At 50.6% G+C, this 26,903-nt stretch overlaps 1 protein-coding gene across 3 annotated transcripts in view; it reads left to right on the top strand.

Annotated features, from left to right (window-relative positions):
- The window catches only part of SIL1 (SIL1 nucleotide exchange factor), a 219,516-nt gene extending 202,658 nt beyond the window's left edge, over window positions 1-16,858 (top strand). For all 3 annotated transcript variants that reach the window (XM_024575306.3, XM_024575307.4, XM_053912435.1), the window contains exons 8-10: window positions 12,017-12,113; window positions 12,610-12,774; window positions 16,345-16,858. In XM_024575306.3, coding sequence (XP_024431074.1) covers window positions 12,017-12,113; window positions 12,610-12,774; window positions 16,345-16,701 — 619 coding nt within the window. In that variant the 3' untranslated portion in view covers window positions 16,702-16,858. The remainder of the gene's footprint in view (window positions 1-12,016; window positions 12,114-12,609; window positions 12,775-16,344) is intronic.
- The last annotated feature ends 10,045 nt before the right edge of the window (window positions 16,859-26,903 follow it).

Genomic DNA, 26,903 nt, shown 5'->3' with positions numbered 1-26,903 from the left:
ATCTTAGTGACTTTTGATCTTGCCAAGGTCATTTTTCCAGGACACCTTCCTGGCCAAGCCCTCCATTTTTCAGATTACACCTAATACTGAAGTCACCCCTTTTACATAGAGACTTGTCTAATAGAGTATTTCTCTGCACGTCTCTGTAGGCTGTTCATTTTGTCTAATAGGGGCAGAAACTATTTTCATTCTTTGCTTTGGCCCCAAGATGCTTAGCTGAGGAACCTGTGCACTCTGGGCCCAATCAGGATTTGTTGACCAGCTAACTGGGAAAAGAGCCTCAGACAAATAGCACACTCGCAAACAAAACCATCCATCATTCTGTCTCCAGAGCTATGAGTAATTGGGGCTTTTCTCTAGTTCTTAAAGATCTCCTCAGAGTGGGAAGTCTTCACTTTCCTTTCAGGCCTCCACTTCCAGTATCTGGTGAGTCAGGCTTGAGGACCTCAGGCAAGGTCAGGCCTCCCAATTTTGTTCCTGCATCAGCGGAATTTCTGTGTCCTTCTTAACCTGGAGGACACCTGGTGAACCCAGAGCCTGGCCAGAGTCAGCTGATACACTCCACAGAATTTTCTCCGCTGTAATGATGTGAGACACGTGGCCGGGGCAGGAAACCCACGCTCACTCGGGCCGTGAGGCCAGCTACAGGAAATGGAGCTGGCCAGGGAGGCCATGTTGATCTGTGCTCATGGAAAACCAGGAGCCTGGCGCTGCACTCGCCTCTCGGAACTAGAACTGATTGTTCATAGATCTTTCCAAATGCCAGTGATTTGCAGTGTATTTGGTTGGTTCACCATATTTAAACTGTCAGGAGCTTTAAATGTCCAAGAAAAACCTCATCAAACAAAGGATATTGGGGGACTTGTTAGGTAGGTTGCACAGCAGAGAGATTGTAGTCTATATGACTTCCAAGTTCTGTAATGGAAGTGTTTCAGTGTCATCATTTTCAGCCATAGACCATCCCACGATCATTGCCTTTTCTTTTGCTATTAAGAGATGGCTTGTTTGTAAACATTTCTGGAGTTGTGAAGCAAAAGCAAAATAGGCCCCGCCTGATTCCATTTGCTCTGATTGTGAAGATGAGATTGGAAGGATTGACTTCTCAGCACACACCTTAGAACTCTTGAGAGCAAGATCTGGGTGAGTGAGGAAGTTCTTCTTGAGCCATAAAGGGCCTGTTGAGAAAGGTGTATTGCCTGCAGCTTGGAACAAATTGACCAGGTGATTTTCTCTGGAGGCCTCTTACCCTGTGGGTTCTGGCCTGCTTAGCTCTCCCTCAGCCCCCAGTACTTAGGGGCACAGTTGTACCACCAGCTGGAGTAGATGACCTAAAGTAAAACTGTCTCTGTTCTCTAACAAACTTGATAAGTCTCAGTGTGTGAAAATCTCTTATGTTTTAGCCTAAAGTTTCTTCTGCTTAACCCTATTACTCCTACCTCACCTCCCTAGACTGCCTGAGACAATTACTGAGAGACATTCTTTGAATTATTATACCCTCTCTCTTCCATGTTCCCCACCTCGTGGTCTCCCTTTTGCCAGTTCTAATTAGCTTCTTTGATCCTTCCTCCCAGTGACTCCCTCTAGCTTATTAATTACATTTCTCCCTCATGAATTCTTTCTATACTGACTTTGTCTATCTAGCTAGAGGAGCTGAGAATTAGAATCTGGGGCCACTCAGTGGGAGGTGGTATATTCTTCTTTGTTCCCCACCACAGGTAGCCCCTCCCACTTCTGAGAAGCCTGAAAACCCAGGCAACTGTCTTTCTTAGCAGAAAAGTAAAAATAGTAATTTTCATTAAGTAGTATAATGTATTGTACAACTATTATTTGAATGCTTGGTATTTGCCAGGAATTGTGCTAATCTCTTTATATAGTATCATATTTCATTCCTACAATTCCTCAAGTCCCATGAGATAAATATTATTAATGTCCATTTTACAAGTGAAGAAACAGAGGTCCAAGGAGGTTTAGTAACTTATTCGAGTTAATACAGATCGAAAACACTGAAACTAAGACTTGAACCCAGGTCTCTCTAACTCCACTAGTTTGCTTACTGAGTTTGGGCTCTTTGGTGAAACAAAAGTCTAGACCATTGGCTCTTAGCCCACCAGAAACCAGACGCACTTGCCCTGGGATAAGGGAGTGCAGAAGGGGCTTTCTAAATTGAGATTACAAAACTGGTACAGAAGCAAGCTGGCGTGGCACTATGGAGCAGGAAATCGCCTTCTGCGAAAAATAATACTCTCATCAATTCTTGACTTGCTTTAATTTTTAATTCACTTTTCTGATAGTGTGATCTCTCAGAAGGTTGTCTGTTTGTTTGGTGAAGTGAAAGCGTTGAGAACCTAAGCAGAAAGTTTTTATGTCTAGAGAAACCAAGGAAAATGCACAACTCTCTGAGTTTGGGGGAAAGCAGATTTTAGAAGGGCCAGGGAAAAGTAGGTACAATGTCTGAGCAAGAGCTTCGAAAGGAGGGATCACTCATAGTCTGATAAATGAAAAGTGTTTGATGTAGTCACAAGTGATTGCTGCAAGGAACAAGAGGAGAGACACCTAAAGAAACCAATATGGCTGCATGGGGAGCAGTTAGAGTTGAGCTTTTGTCTAAGAGGAGAAAAAGGGGCCTATAACCAAGAAGAGCCAGAGAGGAAGGGTGTAAACCTCTAAGAACACTGTCAGGAATACCAGGTGGGTGAGCTCTGGGATGCTAATAATAAAGGACCTGCCTGAGCCCTCGCGTTCAGAGTGAGAGGAATGATGAGGAAGGCGTTCAGCCACCTGCTTCAGTGAGATGATTCAGTGTAGCAGATAAAGAGAGGGCATCTCCATCCTCTGTTCTATTTCTGTTTTGCCTTTGACTTCTCTTTTGAAGAGAATGGCCTTTCTGCTAGAAGGATTCAAACAAACATGGTTAAAAGGAACTTGAGCCCAAGAGTGTAAAGAAGAAGGAACAGAGCCACTGGCTTCTCCAAATTAGTTAGAATCTGAAAAAGAAAATGAAAATTATGGACAACGTCGTGAGACTTGTGTGTATGAATCTTTATGGCATCATGGGCGTCGAGAGAGAGGCAAGGGGACGGTATGGGTAACTGTTTTGGTTTGCAACACGATTTATGAGCATTTCTAAAGAGAAGAGGTGATCTCTTGGAGCTAGCATGAGTTCGGTAAAAACAAGTCTTACCAGATTAGTTCTTTCCTTCCCTCCCTCCCTCCCTCCCTCCCTTCCACAGAAAAGTGCATGGGTCTTACACACACCACTTGATAACTTATTAAAGGTAAATATACCCATATAACCACTAACGGGGTCAAGAAATAGAACTCTACCCTGGCCGGGAGCTCCATTGGTAGAGAGTCATCCTGATACGCCAAAGTTGTGGGTTCGATCCCTCATCGGGGCACACACAAGAATCAACCAGTGAATGCATAAATAAGCTGGACAACAAATCAGTTTCTCTCTCTCTCTCAAATCAATAAATAAAAATTTAAAAATAATAGAACTTTATCAGCACCCCAGAAGATTCTCTCATGCTCTTTCCCATCCTAATTTCCTTTTCCAGAAAGATTTGCCAGCCAAGGAGACTGTACCAGCTTTATAGATGCAGAGGGAGCTTGCAATTCAGGAAAGCATTTGGCAGAATTTCACAATAATCTAATAGGCCAGGTAGAGAAATGATGATAAAGACGTGTGGATTTGTAGCTGTTTAGGTCTGATTTGTACAGTCAGACCTAATAAATGTTTATTTATAAATGGCTCTGTGTCAACAGAGCCTTCACTCCTTACCTATAGCAATGTGCCAAAGAGCTGGTGTCAGACTCTGTCCTGTCCAACTTGCATTCAGACTCTTGTGTGACGACACGTGGTAGATGGTACAGATCACAAGGGATAATCCACGTGTTGAATATGTGACAGAATGAGAATTTGGAAGAATAGTGGCAGGCTAGGAAGAAGGGCCCAGGTAGTAAAGTGACATTTAAAATTTTGTTATTAAATGTTTAATCTTATAAATAACCATAGTCATGTTTAAAAAATAAATCTTACCACAAAGAAATATAGATATAGTGTTATATCACCCATACCGCTTGGGACTTGCTTTTTCTCTGTTGGTGTGTGTTCACGGCTGTGTTGGGGAACCCTTGACTCGTCAGAAGATTGTGTGAACAGCTTCCAGGGATTTGATGCAGGCAGGCCCAGTGTGAGTCAGTTCTGTGACCCTACTACCAAAAACCTAGATGTAGCCTGAGGAATTAGGAGTAGAATGGCCCTGGGGCAGAGGTGCCTGGGCCCACTGGACTCTGGAGGGGTTGGCCCGGCTGGAGCCCCATGGGTAGGTGTGGGTACCATGACTGCGGGGACTGGTTGGTACGTGGAGCAGCATCTCATAGAGCATTGTCAAGAAGGCAAAGGATTTTCAGAGTCGCGCAGAGAATGACTGCAGGATCCCATGATGCCAGATTGTGAAAGGGGAGCTTTCTCTGGACAGCTGGTTGCTCCTAAGCTTCAGAAGGGCTGACCCTCTCTACTTTGAGAGGGCAGACTGGGACCAGTTGGTATAAGTTTCATGAAACTAGATTTCAGCTAGGCATCAGAAGACATTTCTCTAACAGCTGCAGGAGCTTAAAACTAGCCTTAAGGCTGCCTTGTTCAATGGTTGGCTTCCTACTGCTCTAGTTTTCAAGTACTTGGTAGCCAATTATCAGAGATGCTATACCAGATAAAAGGTTGGGCACTGGGTCTAGTTACCCCAAATGCTGGTCCTCATATCAGTACCAGACCTACTGATAAGAATCACATGGGTCCTGGCCAGGTGGCTCAGTTGGTTGGAGCTTCATCAGGGTTGTTGGTCTGATTCCCTGTCCTCCTTCCTTTCCCCCTTCCTGCCCTTCCTCTCTTTCCCTCTCTCTAAAATCAGTAAACATCCTCAGGTGAGGATTTAAAAAAAAATCATGTGGGGCATTTATGAAAAATCAGGTTTTTGAGCCCCATCTTCTGAGACTGTGATTCAGCATGTGTAGGGTAAGGTTTAGAATCAGTTAAAAATTTCAAAAAGTTTCCCACATGCTCCTTGGAGAAATGGCTGATTCCATGGCAAGTGCGGGAAAATACAGTGTCTTATACAAAGCTTGTACAAGAACATCTTGTACAAGGAAGTGCTCAGAGAATGAGGTAAACATGTCATTAAGACACAGAAGCCAGTGCAAAAAGCCTCTGGCGGTTAAATCAGGGATAATTTGAGCATCAAATTAAATAATGATAGAAATGGATTATAATCCATAGTATAAATAAGAATTCATGGATCCATACTGATATGAAGGAAGGAAGGAAGGGGAAAGAAAACCTCTTCTTTGAAGTAGAGTGCCAACAAATACAGATGGAAGAAATAATGGAGTCTGAATATCATCATGTGACAAGTATCATAGTAATAATTATTTTAAGTAAGAATTATTGACAAATGTCAGAACTAGTGGGTGAAAGTTTGATGAGGAACAGGCTGTCTTCATATTTCAAAGTGTCTCCCTACAAAATATTTATTAATTTCAAAGAGACAAATAGTATTTTTATGGTGGAGACATCTGGCAGATGGCCACCAGGACCAAGTAATCAAAGTGAACACCACCAGTGCGGGCCTGACATCAGTGTTTCCTGACATGCTGCAAAATGGATCTGTAGCTCATGCATCCATGTTAATTTCCTGATTTTGATCATTGTACTGTGGTTATGGTTTTGTAAAATACACATTTTATACATTTAGGAATAAAGGGGCATCATATATGCACCTTACTCTCAAATGTTTCAGAAAAGAAAAAATACATGGGAATAGAGAGAGAGAGAGAAAAAGAAAAGAAAGAAATGTGGTAAAGTGTTAACAATTGGTGAATCTTGATGGGAGTTCTTTTACTGTTTTGCAACTTTTCTGTAAGTTATTTTTCCTGTGTAATTTCCTGAAACTTCTTAAGTGCTCTGTCTGAAATAATGTCAGGGCAAAATGTGCCCCGGGTGATTGCGATGCAGAGCTGTGTTTGAGAGGTACCAGATGTCTGTTAGGAAGGTTCTTTGGTGCTCTTCCCTCTGAGGCCCCCTTATCCCCCTGGTGGTGGGCAGATTATTTGGGGGGGGGGGAGTGTCTGGAAGGAGATACTCTTGCGAGGGCTATCATCGTGGAGAATTGTGGGTATCCATATTTGCTTACATGACTGGCTTCTGGTTGGGAACTGGATGTGAATGGGTCCGGTGACACTCCTCCCTCCCCCTGTAACAGAGGGAGCTCCTGAGGGGCCCAGTGTGGTTCATTCCACTCTCAGGTGGTGTAAGGGTTGTTGCAGGCTGAATGTTTCCTTTTTCCTGGGGCTTTACTTCTATGTAGAAGAGTTGTCATGTGGCATTTATATTTTTGGTGAACCTGTCCTGTTTTTACACAAGTTGGTAATTGTCCGTATCTATGTTGATAGATTAACTGATTACCTAACCCCATTAATCCCTAGATGGCAGGCTAATATAAATCCCTAATGAACCTACCCATTTCAGGATTACACATCTTGAAAGTCCTTGTATTTTGTGGATGGTCAAGGCCACACACGAGGGCACAGCCAAGGTGGGGCCACCAGAGAAGAATCTTTCTCTCTGGGCAAGAAGGCGAGCATGTGCAGCTTCATCAGGCAGGATAGTAAATGACGCTAAGCCTGACCACAAACATACCCTCTGAGATACCCCCCCTTTCCCCACTGCATAGCATCTTCTCAGGGAGCATTTCAGAGCAATGGCAGTTTTTTCCTCTTATTAAGAGAATGAAAAGAGCCCTGGCCTGTGTGGCTCAGTTGGTCTTAGCAATTGTCCTGTACACGGAAAGGGTCACCAGTTTGATTCCTGGCCAGGGCACATACCGAGGTTGTGGGTTCGATCCCTGGTCAGAGCTCATACAGGAGGCAGCTGATCTGTATTTCCCCCTCACATCAATGTTTCTCGCCCCCCCCACTCCATCCTCCCTCCTTCCCCTTTCCCCCTTCTCTAAAAATCAATGAATATGTGCTTAAATGAGAATTTTAAAAAAGAATGAAAAAAATCCATTGTTCTGCTTAGAAATATTGAGGACTCATTACAGAGCACACACCCCAGTGTGTCCTCAGTGTCCCTCAGCTCAGACTGGGGCTCTGGGTGACACGTGCTCTGCCTCGGGGCTTCCACCTTAGTGTTTCCTCAGCCCCCATCTAACTCATCAACCTAACCCTTATTTCCCATCCTGGAGCTCTGCCTTTTCCAGGTTTTTCTCCTTTTTCCAGCCCTTGTTGCAGTTCATCCCAGCAGGATCTCTGCGTTTCTGTTTCTGTGCACACACCCCTGGCCCCAGCAGCACCTGCCTTGTGGCCATGCAACCTGTACAGGACCCCACCCTGAAAAGGGCCCAGCTTGGTTTAATGCTGTGCCCTTGCCATCTTGAAATTCCTTGTGGTTTTTGAACAAGGGCCCACATTTCTAATTTGCGCTGGGCCTGAAAACTATGTAGCCTGCCGTGAGAGCCAGGGGTGGACAAGGGCAGCTCCTGTGTCTGAAGTGAGCAGTATTCTTATGGGTCCCTCTGGCCAGGCTTGGCTGCACACCCTGAGATCAGCTCCTCTACCCTCCCACCGACACTTGCTCAGCTTTGTTAAAGGATGACCTCTGACCCTTGGCAGATTGCCCACATCGGTCACCCTGACCCAAATGATTTGGTTTCTGCAAATGCAATCACTTCCATTTCTGCCATACCCTGCCCCCCTCCCAAGATTTACAGAGTAGCAGCTGCTGCTGTCCCTCTGCACACAGGCAGCTGACTTGCCTGCTGATTGTGAACATCCCAGTAATCCAAGTGCTAATGGTATTTATTCAGTCTAGCCTGCTTAGCCCTGAACAAGGTTTATTCTCATTTATCTCGTCGGAGACGAGCTCCGTCCTTAATATCCTTCTGTTGACTGTGAGCACACCAGCGCCACTGATGTCACTGTGAGGCTTGCCAGGCCCCTGCCCTTTTAACTCTCTCACATCCCCAGCTGTCAGGACAAGTGTCTTCCAGCCAGCAAGACCCTCAGCCCCTTACTCTCTCCCCTGCCCCCTGCAAAGGGGAATGGCTCTGGTCTAGATTTTGTAGGCTGGGAGGGGGATGAGGCCAGCTAGGCTTCTGAGCTGCATAAAGCTGTTGGTGTCTGGCCCTCTGGGCCACATTCTCAGGAAATGCCTGTCCCTGCTGTCCCTGCCGGGATGGACTGAATGCCATGGGAAACGTCTCTCCCAGCCTCCCTCTGCTCTGTTTCCTCAGCCCCTTGACTGGGCAGCCCTAAAAGGCTGTTTTCAGAGGGTACTGTATGGAACCTCTGCAGTGTTCGCAGAGCCACGGAAGCCCTGAAGCCTGGGGTAGAGCCCAGATTTATGTGGGGCCCTCATTTAGGCTGGTCAGAAGAAAAGGCCAGGCAGGGCATGGGCCCAGGGCTGGCGGGGCCACTGGGCTACTGGCCCACATTTGGTGCACGGTCTTGCTGTGTTTACCCAGGTCCTTCAGAATTGCTGCAGATGAAGAAGTAGATTTATTGCTCTGTGAAGGTGATTTCAGCAAGTGACAAAAGGCATCAGGCTTTCTCTCTTTCTCTCGGTTTCCTTCTCCTGTGTGTTTACCTCTGTTCTCTCATACTGTAAATGGCTTTCCCCTTCGGGTTGGGGTGGCCCCGGCACTGCCGGCACAACTGTAGGTGCTGTTGACTTACAGCCATCCCCCTTGTGGAGAAGAGAACTTTTCTTCCGATTCCGGTGTAGAAGACAGAAGGGCCCTGATTGCCTAGTCCTGAGCTACCCACTGAGGCCAGGGGAGGCAGGGCTATGATGGGCCAGCACTCAGCCACAAGCCCTCCCCTGCAGTCTGAGGAGTTGGAACCCACCCCATCAGGACCACAAGGAGTGGGGAAGGCAGCGGTATCTCACAGGAAGGAAGGAAAGGGTGCCAGTGCCAGGAGGCTGGGCAGATCCAGGCATACCACCACACCGCCAAAGCTGACCTGACCTAGGAGTGGTGAGCTATGCCTGGGTTAGCGTCTTCTTAGCTCATCTCCTGTCTCCAGAGTCACTGGCCTGGGACAAGTCCTGCTCCTGGCTGCTCTCTCGTGTTGTTTCTCACTCCCCGTTTTGCCCTGAGTGTGAGCTGAAGGAGGAGGAAGAGGAGCAGGTTCCATTTGCTGGGCAGTGTCTGGGTCCTGTGTCTACCCTTCTTGGTCCCAGCCAGCCACCTCCTTGGCACTGCAACCAGCCTGGCCTCCTGGTGTCAGGTGAGCTGCACCCCTCAGCCCTGTTTTTCATGACTCTCCAGGACAGCCACCCACTGAATGGTGTCCTTGCCTCTGCACGTATGATCGTGCTGTTCCCTCATCGTAGGAGCACGAGCACTTGCCCTTTCTCCTGCCCACAGGCTGTCTTCCACACCGCTCCTGGGGCTTCCTGCCGTCTCACCTCTCCCATGCAGCCCTCCTGGTTCCTCTAGAACCCCCACAGGCCTTAGGTTCAGAGCCACCTGGTCTGGCATAAAGTTACATAACCATTTATGTATTCATTCACTCTGAAGCCTGTAAGTATTATCTGGTACTGGGGCCTCCTCTATGTGTGAATCCTGGCTTGTTCAGTGTTGAGTGGCAGAGAACAGGCTGAGCTTCCCCAAGGACCTGTCCTGCTTGGGGGCTTCTCTGAGCAATTGCCTGGCAGTGACTCATCTCTCCTTCTTTCCAAGGACAGAGTCAGGCTTGCTCTAACCTGCACTGGGGCTCTGTGGACAACTGGTGCCAGGGAAGCCATATCTCTTACTGGCTTTTGGCATCTTTTCTTTACTCCCAGTTTATTCTTTCTCTGGGGGATCCCAGTGATTTACCTGCAAATACATGCCCGCCCTCTTTACCCCTGAAAGTTTGTTTCTTGTTTGTGCTTTGGTTCCCTTTAGGGATTTAAGTCTTCTCTCTCCTTCTGCCAAGCAAGATCTGGGCAGGCAGATTCCAGTTCTTCTACATGTTGTCTCTCCCCTCTCCCAACACTACCTTATGTTAGTGATAGGGCTGCGGCTCTGGAAGGTGCCCAGGCTGGTCCGTGGACGCAGGTCTCCTTGGACGCCCACTCTGTGCCTGAGCTCTGGTCTTGACCTCTCGGGTCCTCTGGGTGGTTGTCTCGTCTCTGCGTCTTGTTCTCAGTACATCCGTAGACTAGGATGACGCTTCATGCGTTCTGTGGAGGGCCTTGACTCTGCCACTCCGCGACCCCACAAAGATGGGGCTCATCAGCGGCGCTCCCTGAAGCTGACATGACATTTGTTGGGCCTTGCAGTGTCCCTTCCTTGGGAGGCAGCATTTGACATTTGTGTGGTGGTTGTCTTTTCGTAGCCCTGCCTGTTGCGGGAGAGATTCCTCAGGCATATGATGGTAGAAACAGCCCTAATTTGCTCATGATTTGATGAAGCAGCTGCCTTTTTCAAGTTGGGTGAGGGGCTCAGCTCCCAGTCCCTCATGCCTCGATGCTCACCTGCCTGTCTGGAGAGGAGCAGCCAGCTCCCTTCCCCAGAGACCCCCGCCCATCTCCAGGCTGCTCCTCAGACACAAGTGGAGTCGCAGTGGGACAGGCTGGCACCCACCCTGCATGCCCTTTCTGGCCGAGAGATGAAGGCACCTCCCATTTTACAGCGGGAAAACTGGCTCGGTGTGCTAAGTCTGCCTTGAGCCTTGAAGCTGGTGCCTAGTAGGAGTGGCAGGGTGGGCCATCTAGGACTCTCTCGGGCCCATCACTGTGCCACTCGGGCAGCATTTATGGAGTGCCTACTGTGTGCCAGGGCCTCTCTAAGCAGCAGCGTGCACGCTCCCTTATTACCCGCCTTCCCTTTTCTCTGGGTTTTGGACCAGGAGCTGACTCCCTCTGACTTACCTACACCCTGCCTCATTCTCTAGTATGCCATGAGGCCCCCCTGCCAAGGTTGGGGGTTAGGAGGAACAGGTGTTTTGGGGGTTCTCCAGGGAGCTGGTGGCCATGTTAAGGTAAGGCAGCCAGAGGTTGGTAGAGGCTTGGTACCCTTTCTGGGCTGTCTGACCTCTGGCCTCTCCCCTCGCCTTGGCTGCTGGCCTCTGGCTTGTGATGTACCTGCTGCCTTTTTTCTCTGAAGCCTCAGAAGTGGCTGAGGAGGGAGCCTTGACCTTCCTCCAGGGCCTAATGACATAAGTCCCTGTGTTTGGCACTTGTTCCTTAATTGATCACTAATTTGATCTGAGAAAGCAAAGATTCTGCAAAAGGGTATCCTGCTGGGGTTCCCAGCCATGTCCCCTGCCTGGCACCCTGCCCTAATGGAGGGCTCACCTTCCAGGCCCAGCGCCCTGTCATCCAGGAGGGCTGTGCCTGAAAAGTGTGTTCGAATCTCACCGCTCTTTCTCCAGTCTAAACTGCGGAGAGTTCCCGAGGCAGCTGTGGGTTTGAGAGCTTCAGCATTGCCTGTTTGTTGGTTGGCACAATCATGGTTATATTCATGTGTTTATTCACTCATTCCCTGTTGTTCGGGGTCCTGTGACATGGCCCGTGCTGTGCTAAATGCTGAGAGTACAGGGATAGAGAAAACCGCAGCAGCTCCTCTCACACAGGAGAGGGTCTGCTGGGAGGCAGTGGGTTCTGGTCCCATTTTAGGATCTGCACAGCAGTTCAGAGGCTCTCTGGATCTTGTGCTTCCTTCTCGCTTTCATCCTACAAGTGTTTACTACATGCTGTGCGTGCTCCACCGAGGAGAAAGAGAGAAGAATGGGTCCCTGCCCCTAGGACCCATTAGTAATTGCCCCCCAGTGTGTGATGTGCCTAGGGTTATGGAAGGAGGGGCACCCAACACGGGCTTGGGGGAACATGGAGGAAGGTGTTTCTCCCCAGGGATGGCTGGTGTGGTGTCAACTCCTTAAACACCCAGATTCCTGGGCTGGGCACAGTGGTGTTACCCCAAGTTGGCAAATAGGTGCAAAGCCATGTTTTCCTGGGCTTCCTTCCCCTTAGCAACCCAAAGGTCCAGGTGGAGGCCATCGAAGGGGGAGCTCTGCAGAAGCTGCTAGTCATCCTGGCTACGGAGCAGCCTCTCACTGCAAAGAAGAAGGTAGGTTTCCGCTCCCTTTCTCCTGCCCAGCCCCAGCACACCTGTGGAGCCCAAAAGGCATGGGTACCTTTCCAGGCTGTGCATATCACTCTTGGGGGCCTGAGTGGCTGTCTGCTGGGTGGCGTAGGGGGAGAGGTCCTACACCACCCAGCAGATGGGTGGCGTAGGACCTAACCTAAAAGGACCACTCACCTAAAGCAGCATGCCGAGGCATCTGGAGGCCTGAATGTAGTTCCCATGGTTTGGCAAGTTTTGGGTTCTATTCCCTGGCTTCCTGCACTGGGCCTTCTGGATGGTGCTGAAGGTGTCTGACCTCTCTCCTGGCTCTCCCAGACCTGGGTTCTGGGGTGTAGCTATACCTGAGGGTAGTGGGTAGAGCCACGAAGAATGGGAGCTGGGCTCTGGTAGTTAGTGCACCTCCAGCTGCCTTTTCTGGGCCTTGGGGCAGGGCCAGCTCTGTATGGCCCCTCACCCTTCTGGATCTGTGTCTCTCCAGGTCCTGTTTGCTCTGTGCTCCCTGCTGCGACACTTCCCCTATGCCCAGCAGCAGTTCCTGAAGCTGGGGGGCCTGCAGGTCCTGAGGAGCTTGGTGCAGCAGAAGGGCACAGAGGTGCTGGCTGTGCGTGTGGTCACCCTGCTCTACGATCTGGTCACTGAGAAGGTGAGTGAGTGCCCTGACTGCTCTGCTTTCCTCTCCCTTTGCTGTTTGCTTCTGGCCATTTGATCCTGGCCCCTCCCATGCCTCCTCCACCCATCTCTTCATCCTCATTAGTAAGTGCTCTGGAGCAAAAGTGCCAGTCCTGAGCCGGGCGGGCAGAGATGCTGGGGGGCTCTGCATCAGGGCTCTGAACCCAGGATTTCTGAGACATCAGGGAGGATGTCCTATGGTAAATGACTGCTGATCTGAAACCTGAGGGCTGGTGAGGAGGGGTGGGGCGGGTGCTGGCAGTGGTCCGAGCAGTGTGCCAGCCTAAGGACCAGTGTGCTGGAAGGCCAGAAATAGTCAGGGCTAGCCCTTCGTTGAATGGAAGATGATTTGGCTGAAGCGTGGGGTGGGGTGGTGAGGAGCAGGTGGAATGGAGCAGCTGTGTCTAGGAGCCATCACAGCAGCCAGGAGACCCAGGAGCCAAGGACTGGAATGATGCTGACTCTTAAGATTCTAGAAACCTGGAGTTGCCTATTCTGGGAGCTTTGGCTCTGGGCAGGGGTTCAGAATGGCTGCCCTGAAAGTCTCTGGGGACCCCAGGTGCTTGCCACCTGGTGGAGACTTGGTGCTTAGCCCACTTTGGTCTTTGTCAGCCTAAAAAGGGTCTTAATTAAGGAGAGAGTAAAATCAGCCAGGCATGGATTCTTAGTTCAGCTGCTGCAGAGCGCGTTGGCAGGGCTTTCTCAGCTGCCTGTCTCAGGCCACACTCTCCCTAGAGCAGCCAGCCTGCTGACTGGGGGAGCAGGGCTGGGCAGCCACTGCTACTGCTGCAAGTGTTGGAGGCTGAGGCGCCCAGCCCTCCTCCCTGCCCCTGTCTGTGCTGTGCTGAGGGTCAGGGTCGTCCACTGCTGCTCCACTCTGTCAGCTGTCGCTTTTGTGTGTGCTCGTCCTCTCTCACTCTCTGCTTCTCTCTCTCTCTTTGTCTGTCGTGTCTCTCAGCCTGTTTCTCTCTCTCTCTCTCTGTCTCCCCAACACCACCACCCCCGCCTCCTTTAAGCTGCAGAAACCCAGTTTCTCAGAACAGCAGGCTGCACTGTGGTGCTCACATCCAATTAATAAGGCCCAGGCACAGCTGACATCCTGGGAATGGGCCAGCGAGCCTAGAGAAGGACGTGCTCATTGGCTGGAGAAACTGATTTCTCCTCTGTTATCTGGGGTGTCTCTTCACTGCTCCCAGCCCTGGCGTGGTGGGCACTGGCATTGGTTCATCCTTGGGGGGGACCACTGGGCAGTCCCGCCAAGGCTGCCCTCAGTCAGCTGGCCTGGGAGCCTACCTTTGAGTCATTGGTGTGCTGGGAAGATCAGGGAGGGACCGGGTCTCTCAGCACACACTACATCCTACAGCCAGAGAGCTTTAGGACAGATATCAGCATACTCCTCGTTGGAGGCAGTCAGGGCTTCTTTGTTCTGTGGTTCCGCAGGAGGAGTAAAGAACTAGCCAAACTGGGGATGGGTCATGAGCCACCTGAAGGTGGCATGTCAGGTTGTCATTAGGGGTGCAGGTTAGGTGTGGGGAGGTAGCAGCTGAAATGCAGGAGAGTGTGGACCCTTCTCTGTCTGCTGCTCTTGCAGAGGTGGGGCCCACTTGTGGTCCGCAGCCCGCATGCCTTGTGGAGCTGAAGGGCCACAGGGAGACCCGCCCGCTGGTTCCTTCCGTAAGTGTTGACGGGGTATCTGCCCTGTCTCATGCCACACCAGGTTCGTAGTCCCTGCCCTCCTGGTGCTTTCACACAGACACTTATCAGAGAATCACCAGAGCATGTAGGCTTGTGGTCAGTGCCCCGACCTCTTCTGGGGAGTCAGGGGAGTCCCGAGATTTGAGGAGTGAATCAGGTTAACTGGGGAGTTGGGTTGGGTGACAGTGCACCTCGAAGTGGGAGCTGCACCTCCAAAGGCCCTGGGGGGAGGCAGTGTGACAGGTGCCAAAGTGAGGGCGTGTGTGGGGCTGAGGGCAAGTGCAGGCAGAGGGAGGCAGATCCTGTAGGGCCTCGAAGGCCCAGGGGAGGGATTTCATCTTTATCATCAGAAATGCCAGGCTGTGAACCATTCAGGGCTGGGCAGCACTGCCAGCCATCAGAGGCCTGGGGAAGGCAGGGAGTGGGAGGCAGTGACCTGCAGAAGGACAGTGAGGAGCAGGGTTCATGGGGCAGGGAGCTGGGAGGACTGGGATGTGTTTTGGAGGCTGAGCTGGCAGGACTCAGGGGTAGGGTAGGACAGGACAACCAAATCCCTCTCAGCCTTTTCTTTCCCAAGATGTTGACCTCTGCCCCTCCCCGGCTGCTTCTTCCCTCCTAATGGCCCTCCAGGCCTTCGAATAACCTACCGTGGCCCCTGATCTTCTCTTGGGCTTCACTCTTGCCTTCTCCGTCCCCTGAACGCCTCATTCTCTCCTGGACTTGGGGCAAAAACTCCTTCTTTCTTCTTGCAGGTACATTTCCACCCCTGCTGACCCTCCACCTCTGCATAGCCTTCCTCTGACATTTGAAATAAGCTGCTAATTTGTCAGGTTTCAGGTGCTTCCTTTCCTGCCTCTGGGAGCCTGGCAGCTTGGTTTTCACCATACTCTACTGACAGGGCTGGGCTTCTGCACAAGGCAAGCATATGACTTGCTCCCTAAACTTTCCTCAGCTCCCCAGACCCTTGGCATACAGGCCACTCTCCTTGGAGGGATGCCCAGGACTCTGTGTGTTCTGTGTTCCATTGACTGGCATAACCTGCCATTCTTCAAAGTGAAGTGGGCCCAGGCCTAGTGTTGCGACTTTCCCGTATGTGGACCCTCCACCCATCCCTCTCCACTTGGACAACTCCCACTTACCCCGCAAGACTCAGGGAAATGCTGTCGTCCTCTATCCCCGTCCCTGCCCCTGTGCGGGCGTGGATCTGCAGCAGTGGCGGTGGCGATCATGTTGCTGATCGAGCTAACACCGTAGTGGTGTGGCTGCCGTGTTAGTAATTGGTATCGAAGCTCGCATTGTTGGATGTGCTTGTGCGCCGGCCAGTGTCTGCAAGTGTCCTATTGTTTCGAGTCCTCCCAGCAGTCCTGAGGGGTTGTATCAACTCCACGTAAGACGTGACAACATTGGGTCTTAGGGAGGCCAAGTGCCAGCTCGAGTTCGTTCAGCTCTCAGTGGTGGAACAGAAATTTGAACCCAGACTGTCTGCCTCTACACTACTGGACAAAATTTACTGTTCTCTTTAAGAATTATTCAGTTAAATTTTTTTCTTCTGCTAGACCCTGAGTTCCTCAAGGACAGGGACTGTCTCCATTTCTCCAGCATCTGGCACATTGCACAGCTGTTTTGATGAACGCATGGGTGGACAGATAGGTGGGTGGGGGAGCATTGTGAAGCCATGAATCCTGCTGACCTTCTCCCATTAGGAGCCTTTGGGGCCCAAGGGGATGAAGGAAGAGGGTTTGAACTCACAGATGAGCCACATGTCTTCCTGTCTGAAGGTCAGAGCTGACTGCTCTGTGTGTTCTCTCCTCCCCACCCCGTCCCTCGCACCTGGCCACGCGGATGGCAGATGTTTGCCGAGGAGGAAGCTGAACTGACCCAGGAGACGTCCCCAGAGAAGCTACAGCAGTATCGCCAGGTGCACCTCCTGCCGAGCCTGCGAGAACAAGGCTGGTGCGAGATCACTGCCCACCTGTTAGCGCTGCCTGAACATGATGCCCGTGAAAAGGTTCTGCAGACACTGGGGGCCCTCCTGGTCACCTGCCGGGACCACTACCATCAGGACCCTCAGCTCAGCAGGATGCTGGCCAGCCTGCAGGATGAATATCAGGTACTAGCTGCCCTGGAGCTCCAAGACGGCGAGGATGAGGGCTACTTCCGGGAACTGCTGGGCTCTGTCAACAGCTTGCTGAAGGAGCTGAGCTGAGGCTGCCCCTACCAGTGGACTGGACTGGGACGCTGAGAGGTACTAGCATGGGTGGGTTCTTCCGGGGACAGCAGGCAGGTTGGAGGACTTCGCTACTGGGGTCTGGGCATCATCTGGGCAGTGCTGGATTGGCCATTAAATGGAGGCATGAAGGTCATTGTCTGTCTTCTGTGTGTCTGTGCAGACTGGGCACAGCCCTCTGCTAGTTAGGTGGGTCAGTGTGTGATAGGTCCCAAAGGGCCGCTAGTGACATGCTGCATGGTCAGCCCAGGGCATCTAGTCACAGGCCCCATTGGGAAGGAGCTGGGCTGAGGAGTTGGAAAACCCGGGCTGGGACCTAGTTTTTGCTACCCAGTTAGCTCTGCCACCTTGGGAAGCCCCTTAACTTCCCTGAGCCTGTTTCCTCACCTGTCAGAAGGCTGGCCGTTGAAGGAGAGAAAACGTGCATACAGGACTGCCCGTGTGCCTGGCCCCTGTGCTTGTTCCTTCCCCCACCCTGCTATGCGGGGAGGTCTGGGGATTATCTGCTTGCCCCTCCTCTACTTTGTACCCAAGGGATAGCTTCAAGGCCACTGGCCCTGGCAAAGGCCTGGGGGCATCACCACATGTGAGGATGCTGTGCCATCCCAGACAGCTGATGGGGCCCAACTGGTGGAAGAATGCTGGGGAGGCTTGCTGACTCTGGAGGCTTCACTCTGGGTGAGGGATGATCTCACTGAAGCTGGTAGTCAGAGCCCAGGCCGGCCTCTCTCTGCCCTTGCCTCTCTCCTGTGTCCATGCTGAGCTGGGCAAAGAAAGCCCAAGGGGGAGGCCTTGAAGGCAGGGGGCAACCAAGTCTGGCAAGTCCCGGCCCCCACCCCAGAGAGGCTGGGAGCCTGCTGTAGGTTGCCATGGCAACCTGGGCTCTGGGCCTTCCTGATTTGGATTCTGGTGCGTTTGTTTATCAGCCTTTCTCCAGCACCAGGGGCTCATTCCGGCTGCTCAGGCAGCCCCTCCCAGCCTGCATGTGGAAGTCTCCTCGTCCTGGCTTTGCATACGGAAATCTCAACTTCACTGAGCTGAAGGGAAACTGAGGCCCAAAGAAACCTGGAGTTGTGGGTGGCTTATATCCCTGCAGTCCCTTTGCTCAGCCTCAGACCTTGTCTTGCCTACCTCATGCCACAACACACAGGAAGCTTGGGAGAAGACTGTTGCCTGCACAGAGCCCTCCCAGGTCGCAGAGGAAGCGAGAGCCCGTTTCACCAGGGTAGGAAGCCTCAGGGTTCCGGCAGAGTGCGGATCAGCCCCGAAGCCCATCAAGTGTTGGATACTGCCTCACTGCCTTTAAAGTCTGTCAATAGCTTTCAAAGTACATGTTATAGATGAGAAAACCATGGCTCAGAGAGGCTAAATGACCTGCCTGAGGTCACACAGCTTGTGAGTGGCAGAGCTGGGGTTTGCTGGGCTTGAATGTGCAGCTTGGGAGGGAATAGCGTTTGATGTGACAGGCTGTGATAAGAGGGCCAGGAGAGATGGCAGAGCAGGGCAAGCTTCAGAAAGGAGGTACTGGGGCCTGGCTGCGGCCAAAGTCAAGAGTCACTTTAAAGATGGGGTCAGCAGACTCTGAAGGTGGATTTGAGAAAGGGGAAAGGTAACACATGGGGAAATGGGGAGAACTTGGGTTTGGGGCTGAGTCTGGTCTGGGCCTCATCCTGGCAGAGGTGAGCGCTGAGGCCGAGGGAGCAGGTACACTCTGAGCAAGGGCTGGCAGGAACATAGGGAGCTGTGGGGGTGACTTTGTGAGATTCTGGGATACTACCAGGCTGGGGCTGACAATCCCCAGAGCCCTTGAGGCCTTGGTAACCACCAGAGTCTGATCTGGGATATGGGAAGGGGCCTCCTTGGAAGGAATTGCACTAGTAGAGGCCTAACTGAGGACCTCTTCCACCCTCTGGGATGCTACGGAAGGGGGACTTTGGGCCATGAGGTCCTAGGTAGAGGCAGTCCCTGGGGCCAAGGAGAGAGCATCTGGGGTCTGGTGCGGGAAGTGAGATCAGTGGTAGGCTGCTAAGCCCGCAGGCCGGGCGGTGGGTCTGCCTCTACCCTCCTCCTCACTCTACAGACAGACGAGGCATCAGCAGTGGCGAAGTTTGGTCTGCTGGATGGTCTCGTTGGCCTCATCTGGGTTCATGCTGGACCTCTGACTGCCTGGTCCTGGGCCATGTAGCTGACCCACCTGCTCAGGTTGCTTGGGTGTGGGTTCTAGTTCCAATGGTTCATCACTGATTGTTGTCTGCAGGTCTAGAAGGACCCCTTCTCTGCCTGCCTTTGAGCTCCATCCTGGGAACTGTGGCCAAGGAATGTGACCTGGGTTCAAAGTTAGGCAGGAAATGGTAGTGGGGGAGTCATAGCCATCAATACTTGGGGTGATGTGACTTCTTCCTGCCAGAGCCCGCAGGCTGCTTTCCTCTCCCACCCCTCTCATGCTGTGGGGCCACCAGGCTCTTGGCCTATTGGGAGGACTGGCTAAGAGCTGTGACTTGCTGGTACCTCATAGGCTCTGGCTAATTGTTGGTTTCCTGCTCCTGGACTGGGCTGAACCAGGCCCTCTGTGTGGGAGGATGGCAGGAGTGGGGAGTGGGATATCCAGTCCCCTTTCCCATCACTCAGCTGTCTTGGTTTTTAATAATTCACTTGTTCATTCATTCTTTCATTCAAATCATATTTACTGAGCACTTACTCAGCGTTAGGCCCCAGGGTTCTGAGATTAGTAAGTCACAGGCCTGACGGTCAGACAGCTCGCAGGCTGGTGGGAGAGGCGTGTCAGTGTGGCGTGTTCATGTTGTGGGGAGGCCTTGGTCGGCGCAGCTGAGGAGGCCCCTGAACTAGTTGAGGAGGTCAGGGAAGGCCTCCCCGAACTGGTAGTTGCCAGTGAAATGGTGAAGGATTTCAGCCCCAGGAAGGCCTGAGCTGAGAGGGTAGCCTAACTGAGAACACAGGAGTTCATTGTAGCTGGGAGTGACGGGTGTGGGATGCCTAAGGTGGAGCTACAGGGGTCAAGGGGACCACGTTCTCTAGTGTGTTGCCAGCCTTGGCAAGGAGCATACCCTGAGCCTAGCGGAGCCAGGAGCCAAGGGAGGGTTTGGGGCCTTCTCCAGCTGCTTCCCACTCATTCACAATTCATTCACAAATTCATTCACAAAACACATCTGACTGAGGACTAAGTAGGAGCCAGGCCGTGTTTTAGGGCATGAAGTGGTGAGTGCCCGAGAGGGGCAGACCATGACAAGTAAGTGCACGATATGATGCCAGGCCGCGAGTGCCGAGAGGTGTGAGGAAACATGAAACACGAGAAGGGGTAAAGAGTGGTAGGGAAGGCCTCCCTGAGGGTATGTAGTGTGGACGGAAGGAAGCAAGGACGCAAGGCTGTGAGTTGTGGGGATCGGAGGAAGTGCTTTGTAGACCAAAGGAGTAGCAAATGCAGAGGTCCTCAGGCAGGAGCATGGGGCAGGGGGTGGTTTGGACATGGGGAGGAGTTGGAAGAAAAGGAAGAGTCACTGAGAGGGGAAAGGATGGGAGGGTTTTCTGTGCAATGGGAGCCATGGCTAGTTGTGAGCAGAAGAGCAACTCGATGTGACTGACATTTTAGCAGGACCACTGTTGCTATGGTGGCAAGAGAGGATGAAGGAGCAAGGACAGAAGCAGGGGCCCAGTGCAGGGTCTGCTGCAGAATCGGGGGGAGAGCTGATGATGCCTGAACCACGGTGATGGTGATAATCGAAGGCAGTGTGACGTGCTCAGACTCTAGATACACATCGATTCTTTAAATTTTACTGATTGATTTGAGAGAGAGACAGAGACAGAGACAGAGATACTGATCTGTTGTTCCATTTATTTGTTCATCCATTAGTTGATTCTTGTATGTGCCCTGACCAGGGATTGAACCTGCAACCGTGGCAATCGGGACAGTGCTCTCACCAGCTGAGCTCCCCGGCCAGGGCTCCCAGATACATTTTAATCATGGAACTGAGAGGACATGCTGACCCACTGCATGTGGCCTGTGAAGAAAGAAGGGCCAAGGATGGCGTCTCACTTGGGAGCTTGAGCAAATGGGCCCCTGGAGGTGTCGTTTCCAGAAGTGGGAAGAGAGAAGGGGAGAGAAGAGATTGAGACTGCATGGTCGACATTGTTTTGGATGTCGTCTTATGGGGATGTCGGCTGGATATTCAAGTGGGATGTTGAGCAGGTAGCTGGAGAGCCGGGAGCCTAGGGAAAAGGAGGTCACAGGTGAAGACAAGTGTGGAAGGCGTGTGTGCTGGAGCCAGCTCATAGCAGCCCGTAAGCCACGTCGGTCTCAGGCACATTGGGAGCTGGTTGTTAAATACAGCTATTATTAAAAATCAAATTATGTAAGCTTACAATTAATCTATTTAAAAAGCAAGGTAATTTTTAAAAATTAGTAAGAAGAGCAAATTAAACCCATAGAAAGCATAAGAAAAGGAAATAATAAAGAGCAGAAACCAATAAAATTGAAGACAGAATAGAGGAAATCAATGAAATGAAAATACGGTTCTTTGAAAAAAGACAAATTACCAATATCAGGAATTAAAGAAGTGATATTACTTCTTTAATAGGGTAATAAATGAATACTATGAACAAATCTAGGTCTATAAATTTGACAACTTAGAAGAAATGAGGGACCAGTACCTTGAAAAAGACTCTTTCGGTACATTAGTTTTCTGTTGCTGCTGTAACAAAGTAGCATGAGCTTAGTGCCTTAAAACAACCCAGCTTTTTGATCTTAGTTTTATAGGTTAGAAATCTGACAGTTGTCACCGTGTAAAAATCGGAGCCATCAACAGTACCGCATTCCTTCCTGACAGTTCTGAGAGGATCCATTTCCTTGCCTTTTCCAGCTCCTGGAAGCCTCCTGCATTCCTTGGCTTGTGGACCTTTTTTCCTTCTTCAAAGCCAGCAAAAGCAAGTCCATGTCTCATATGACTGACTCTTCTGCCCACCTTTTCCACTTTAAGGCCCCTTGTGATAAATTGGCCTCGCCTGAATCATCTAGAATAATAACCCTTATTTTAAAATCAGCCATCTGCAACCTTAATTCCCCTTTGCCGTGTAGCGCAGCATATTCACGGCTTCCAGGGAACAGGACGTGGGTATCTTTGGGGAGCCATTATTCTGCCTCCCACAAACACCAGCTACCAAAGCTTAGTACAGAGGCCAGAAGTAGACCCATACAGATACATTTAATTGATCTTTGACAAAGGTGCAAAGACACTTCAGTGATGAAAGGATCATCTTTTCAGTAAGTGGTAAAGCAACAACTGGACAGTTTTATTTTAAAAACGTTTCAAATATATTTATTGCTTTTAGAGGGAGAGGAAGGGGAAGAGCGAGAGAAACATTGCTTGATTGTTTCCCATATGCTCCCTGACCGGGGATCGAACCTACAACTTAGGTATGTGCCCTGACCAGAAATTGAACCCCCAACCTTTTCGTGTACGAGATGGCGTTCCAGCCAACTGAGCCACACTGGCCATGGCTGGACAGTCGTATTTTGAAAAACAAATCTTGATCTTTGTCTGTCATGTTATACAAAATTTAACTCAAAAGCAATCATAGACCTAAAGGAAAAATTATAAAACTTTTAGAAGAAAACAAGAGGGTAATCTTTGTGACCTTGAGTTAGGCAAAGACTTCTTAAATATAACAACCAAAAGCACAATTCATAAAGTTAAAAAGATGATAAAATTGACTGTTAAAGTTAGAAACTTGGTCTGTGAAACAAATAAGAAAATAAAGGACAAGCCACAAGCAGGGAGAAAGTATTTGCAAGTCACATGTCTAACAAAGGACTTACATCCAGAACATATAAAGAATACTCAAGACTCACCAATAAGAAAACAGTCATTCCAGCCCTGACTGGCACGGCTCAGTTGGTTGGGCATCATCCTGCAAAGCAAAAGGTACACAGTTCGGTTCCTGGTCAGGGCACCTGCCTGGGTTGACGGTTCTGTCCCTGGTCGGGGCTCCAGCAAGAGACAACCGATCAATGTTTCTCTCACATTGATGTTTCTCTCCCTCTCTCCTTCCCTTCCCCTCTCTCTAAAAATAAATAAATACAATAAAAATAAAGAAAGGAAGCCCTGGCTGGTGTGGCTTAGTTGGATTGAGTGCTGGGCTGCGAACCAAGAGGTCGCCTGTTTGATTCCCAGTCAGGGCACCTGCCTTGGTTATCGGCCAGGTCCCCAGCTGGGGGATGCGAGAGGCAGCCAATCAGCGTACCTCTCACACATTGGTGTTTCTCTCCCTCACTTTCTCCCTCCCTTCCCCTCTCTCTAAAAATAAATAAATAAAATCTTTTGAAAAATAATCCAATTTTAAAAAGGTAAAAAGATTCGAAGGTATTTCACCAAAGAAATATAGATGACAGATAAGCATGTGAAAAGATGCTCACCATTTTTAGTTGTTAGGGAAATGCAAATTAACACAACAGGACACTACTACACACTTACGAAAGTGGCTGAGAAACATTAAAAACCTGAACAACCTGACAATGCCATGTGCTGATGAGGGTGCAGAGAGCATTGCTGGGCCTGCGACATGATGCAGCCACTGTGGAAAATGGTTTGCTGGTTTCTTACGAAGTTCAACATACGCCATACAACATAACCAATCTCACTCTGGTATTTACCCAAGGCAAATGAAAATCTGTGTCAACTGCTAATATCAACTATATTTTTAAAAATAAACCACCTGGAAACAACGCAAATGTCCCTCCCCTGGGGGGTGGACAGGCGGGCGGGCAGGTCGGTGCAGTGCAGCCTTGCCCCGCAGCGGAAGTGGACGAACCTGCTGCACTCCGCACCCGCTCCGCACCGTGTGCGCCACAGGCTGCATACTAATTCTATTTCCCGGACATTCTGGGAGATGTGGAATTATCGGGGGAGGGTTTTGCCAGGGACTGGGGCAGGGCAAGTTCCACTAGGTCAGGGTAGCGCAAGGGAATCTTCGGGGGATGGCGATGCGACTGTGCGGTCTCGAATGTGCTGGTGGCCGCACAACTCGATGCGCTTGTCAACACCCACAGACGTGTATGCCAGAAAGGGTGAGCCTCACTGTCTGTGAATTTAAAACTAAAAACTCTAAAGGTAGCGAACAGTCAACTTTCTTAGTTACTTTACAGTCGGCCATGACCTGTGCTCTGAGGTTACTTACGCTGTAGTGTCTGGGTGGCGGAAACCCCAGACAGCAGTGCACACCTGTCTTCCCAGCTCCACCTTGGAGAAGTCGGATGTGGTGGGAGTTTTTCCACCATGGTTACTGGGAAGTGCTACAGATCAAGGCTTAATTTATCATTTTGTTGTTTGTCTAGACTTAAAGTGATGAAGAAAATGGTTTGAATATATTACATAATAGAGTCAATTAAACTTGCAAGTGTCATCCATTGACAGCACAAAACACCGAAGGGATGGTCCTGCAGTATTTGACCATTATTATCTGATGTAGCAAAGAAGTCGTCCCCTGGGGACCCAGGGAAATCTCCACCAGTTTGTTTGTTGTTTCACTTTCATCTTACTCCTTCCAGTAAACACGGGATCAGCCAGCGCTGTCTCAGAATCAGACTTGTTTGTCAGTTACGCCTGTCAGTTACGCCTGTCAGATGGATGCAGGATTTCAACAAAAATTAATGAGAGCCTGTGAGAATCGGTTGGCTTTACAGAGTTTACAGTAAACAGGATTGTATATTTTGTTATGTTTGTGAATCGTGTACTACAATTCCTTTATAGGAGTTAAATGTATATAAATGTGTGTGTGTATGTGTGGGTACACACACACACATCCCTGGCTCCGGAGAGCTGGTGATTACACTTTTACCAGCATGCCACCAAGGCTTAGGAATCATCCAGAAAGGAGGAGAAGAGGACCGAGGTCGAAGGCCTGAACCGCCTCCACGGTAGAGGTCAGGAGGAGAATGAGCTGCTGAGGAGGGAGGAGCAGGGGTTGGTGCGGGCGGGGCATATGGAAATGCAGAAAAGGTGTGCAGTGGAGGGAGGGGGTGGACACCAACTTCACTTGCTGCTCAGCTCAGAGAAGGACTGGACGGGTGTGAGCTGGGGAGAGTGGAAGAGGGAAGTGGAGACAGAGGGCCTGGCGGTCATCTAAGGCCTTCTGTGCAAGGGCGGGAGGGGAGACATGGACTCAAGGGAAGCTTTTCGTCTTGTCTTTTTAACTACATGTGTTGTATGCTGATGAGAGAGACATAAGAGGAAGGAAAACTTGGCAAGGCGGGAAATAGAGGGGAGAATTGTGGGGCAAAATCCTTGAGTAGGCCAGGATCCAGTGACAAGCCAGGGAGTGGCCTTAGCCAGGGACCTGGAGAGGTCCGGCATCTTGAGAGGCATAGTCCTGAGAACCTGGTACAGGGGTGGGGCAGACGTGCGTGGGAGTATGAGGGACTTCCCAGCTAGTCAGTCTTTAGGGAGAAAGGTTAGGGTGGGGGCAGGGGAGCACAGGCCCTGCACTGCCCTCTGGGGCTCCAGAAGGGAAGATCAAAACCTGGGGGCTTTGGAGGGACTGGATTCAGAAACTGGGTGGGGATTTTGGCTGCTTGTCAGCGTGTGACTTGCATGTAAAGATTGAGGGGTGGTAGTGGTGCCGATACCTCACAGGTTGTAAAGATGAGATGGGGGATTGCGGGTAAAGGCCTGACGTGGGCTCTGGACATGCCTCGCACATGGCGGCTTCTCTCTTCCTTCAGTGGACAGGTGACCCTGGCCTGGGTGGAGGTTGGAAGCTGTGAGAATCACGCCTGCAGAGGTGAGGGTAGGGCCTTTGAAGTAACCTGCCCAGGGGCCATGCAGGGCTGTGCAGTGTGGTTAGCAGGGCAGGGAGGGCAGCTGCTGCCAGCAGAGAGGAGAGCTGGCCTCTGCAGTCCCTGTGTGCAGGTAGTGGCCAGAGCGGTATGAGGAGTAGCCAAGCCCAGAGTGCCAGGCTGGCGAGGCACCATCTTGGATGGAGGTGTCATTGAGGGTTGTGTTTGCCCTGCTGGGAAGCAAAAAGCCTCAGGATGCCAAGGGGATATGGTTCTTAGGGGGCAAAGAGGCAGGACCAAATACCCCAAGGTCACGTTGAGGCAAGTCTCCCTGATGCTCAGCCCAGACCGCGCTGCTTTAGATTGTTGTCTCCGAGAGGATGGAGGATGTTGGCACTTCTGGGCAGGGCCGCCGGTGCCTCCTCAGTTGCCTCCTTTTCGCCTTCCAGAATCTTTTGATAGATTGGTTTAAATCAGTGAATGGTTTGGATGGTTCAGCAGCTATTTCTCAGGCACGAACCAGGGCCCTTGCTGGATGGTGTCTGGGCAAGACCAACAGTATCTGTTCCGCTGGTGCTACTTGGATGATTTTAGGTGATATGGGAACATTTATCAAAATATATTTTGATGTATATTAGAAAAAAATGTAACTAGCACATGATTTCACAGATGTTGTTTAGGAGGAGGTGCAGTTAAACAAAAGTTAGTCTTTTAAGTATAAAATGGTATTGAGTTTGGGATGATGATATGGCCAAGGCAACGACGAAGTGATGGGCTCAGGGAGAGCGCGGGGCCTTAGGAACCACCACCAGGGGGCAGTGTGTGTGTGCAGAGGGCAGGGTCACAGTGCCAAACACACTGGGAAGAGGCACAGGGCTGCCAGCATGTCAGATGGGGTGGTGGGCAGCCCAGAAGGCTTCATGCAGAGGCTTGACTTTTTAGGAGGTGTTTCTGGAAGAGTCCTTTGCTATAGGTAGGAAATGGATAATGGATGCTAGGGGCTGATGTAGGCCGCTTTAGAAACCTTTGCAGCAACTGAGGAGTAGCGCGTTGGCCTCTGCTGGAGAGAAGTGGACGGGGGCTGGGGCCTGCTGGGGTCCTGGGCTCTAGGACATCCAGCAGATGATGTGAAGTGGCTGAGGACAGACGTGGATCTGGAGCTGGAGCCTGGAAGACAATTTTGGAATGTGACAAATGATGGCAACAAAAACCATGAGAAAACAGCTTGGATGTTGAGAGTTGGGGTGTGGGGGGCAAGTAGAGGGAGGCCAGAGCCTTCTGGGTCCAGCCCCACTGGAGTTCCCCAAGATTCAGCCAGTGCCCTGGGGCTTGTAGAGTCAGTGATGTACAAAAGCAAGATTCCCACCCCTGTGAAGCTTACAATAGAAACAGATTG

The sequence above is a fragment of the Desmodus rotundus genome, chromosome 10 (genome assembly GCF_022682495.2).
Source record: "Desmodus rotundus isolate HL8 chromosome 10, HLdesRot8A.1, whole genome shotgun sequence".
Lineage (NCBI taxonomy): Eukaryota > Metazoa > Chordata > Mammalia > Chiroptera > Phyllostomidae > Desmodus > Desmodus rotundus.
The sequence above is the reverse complement of the archived record's forward strand: the minus strand, read 5'-3'. Positions and strand labels throughout refer to the sequence as shown.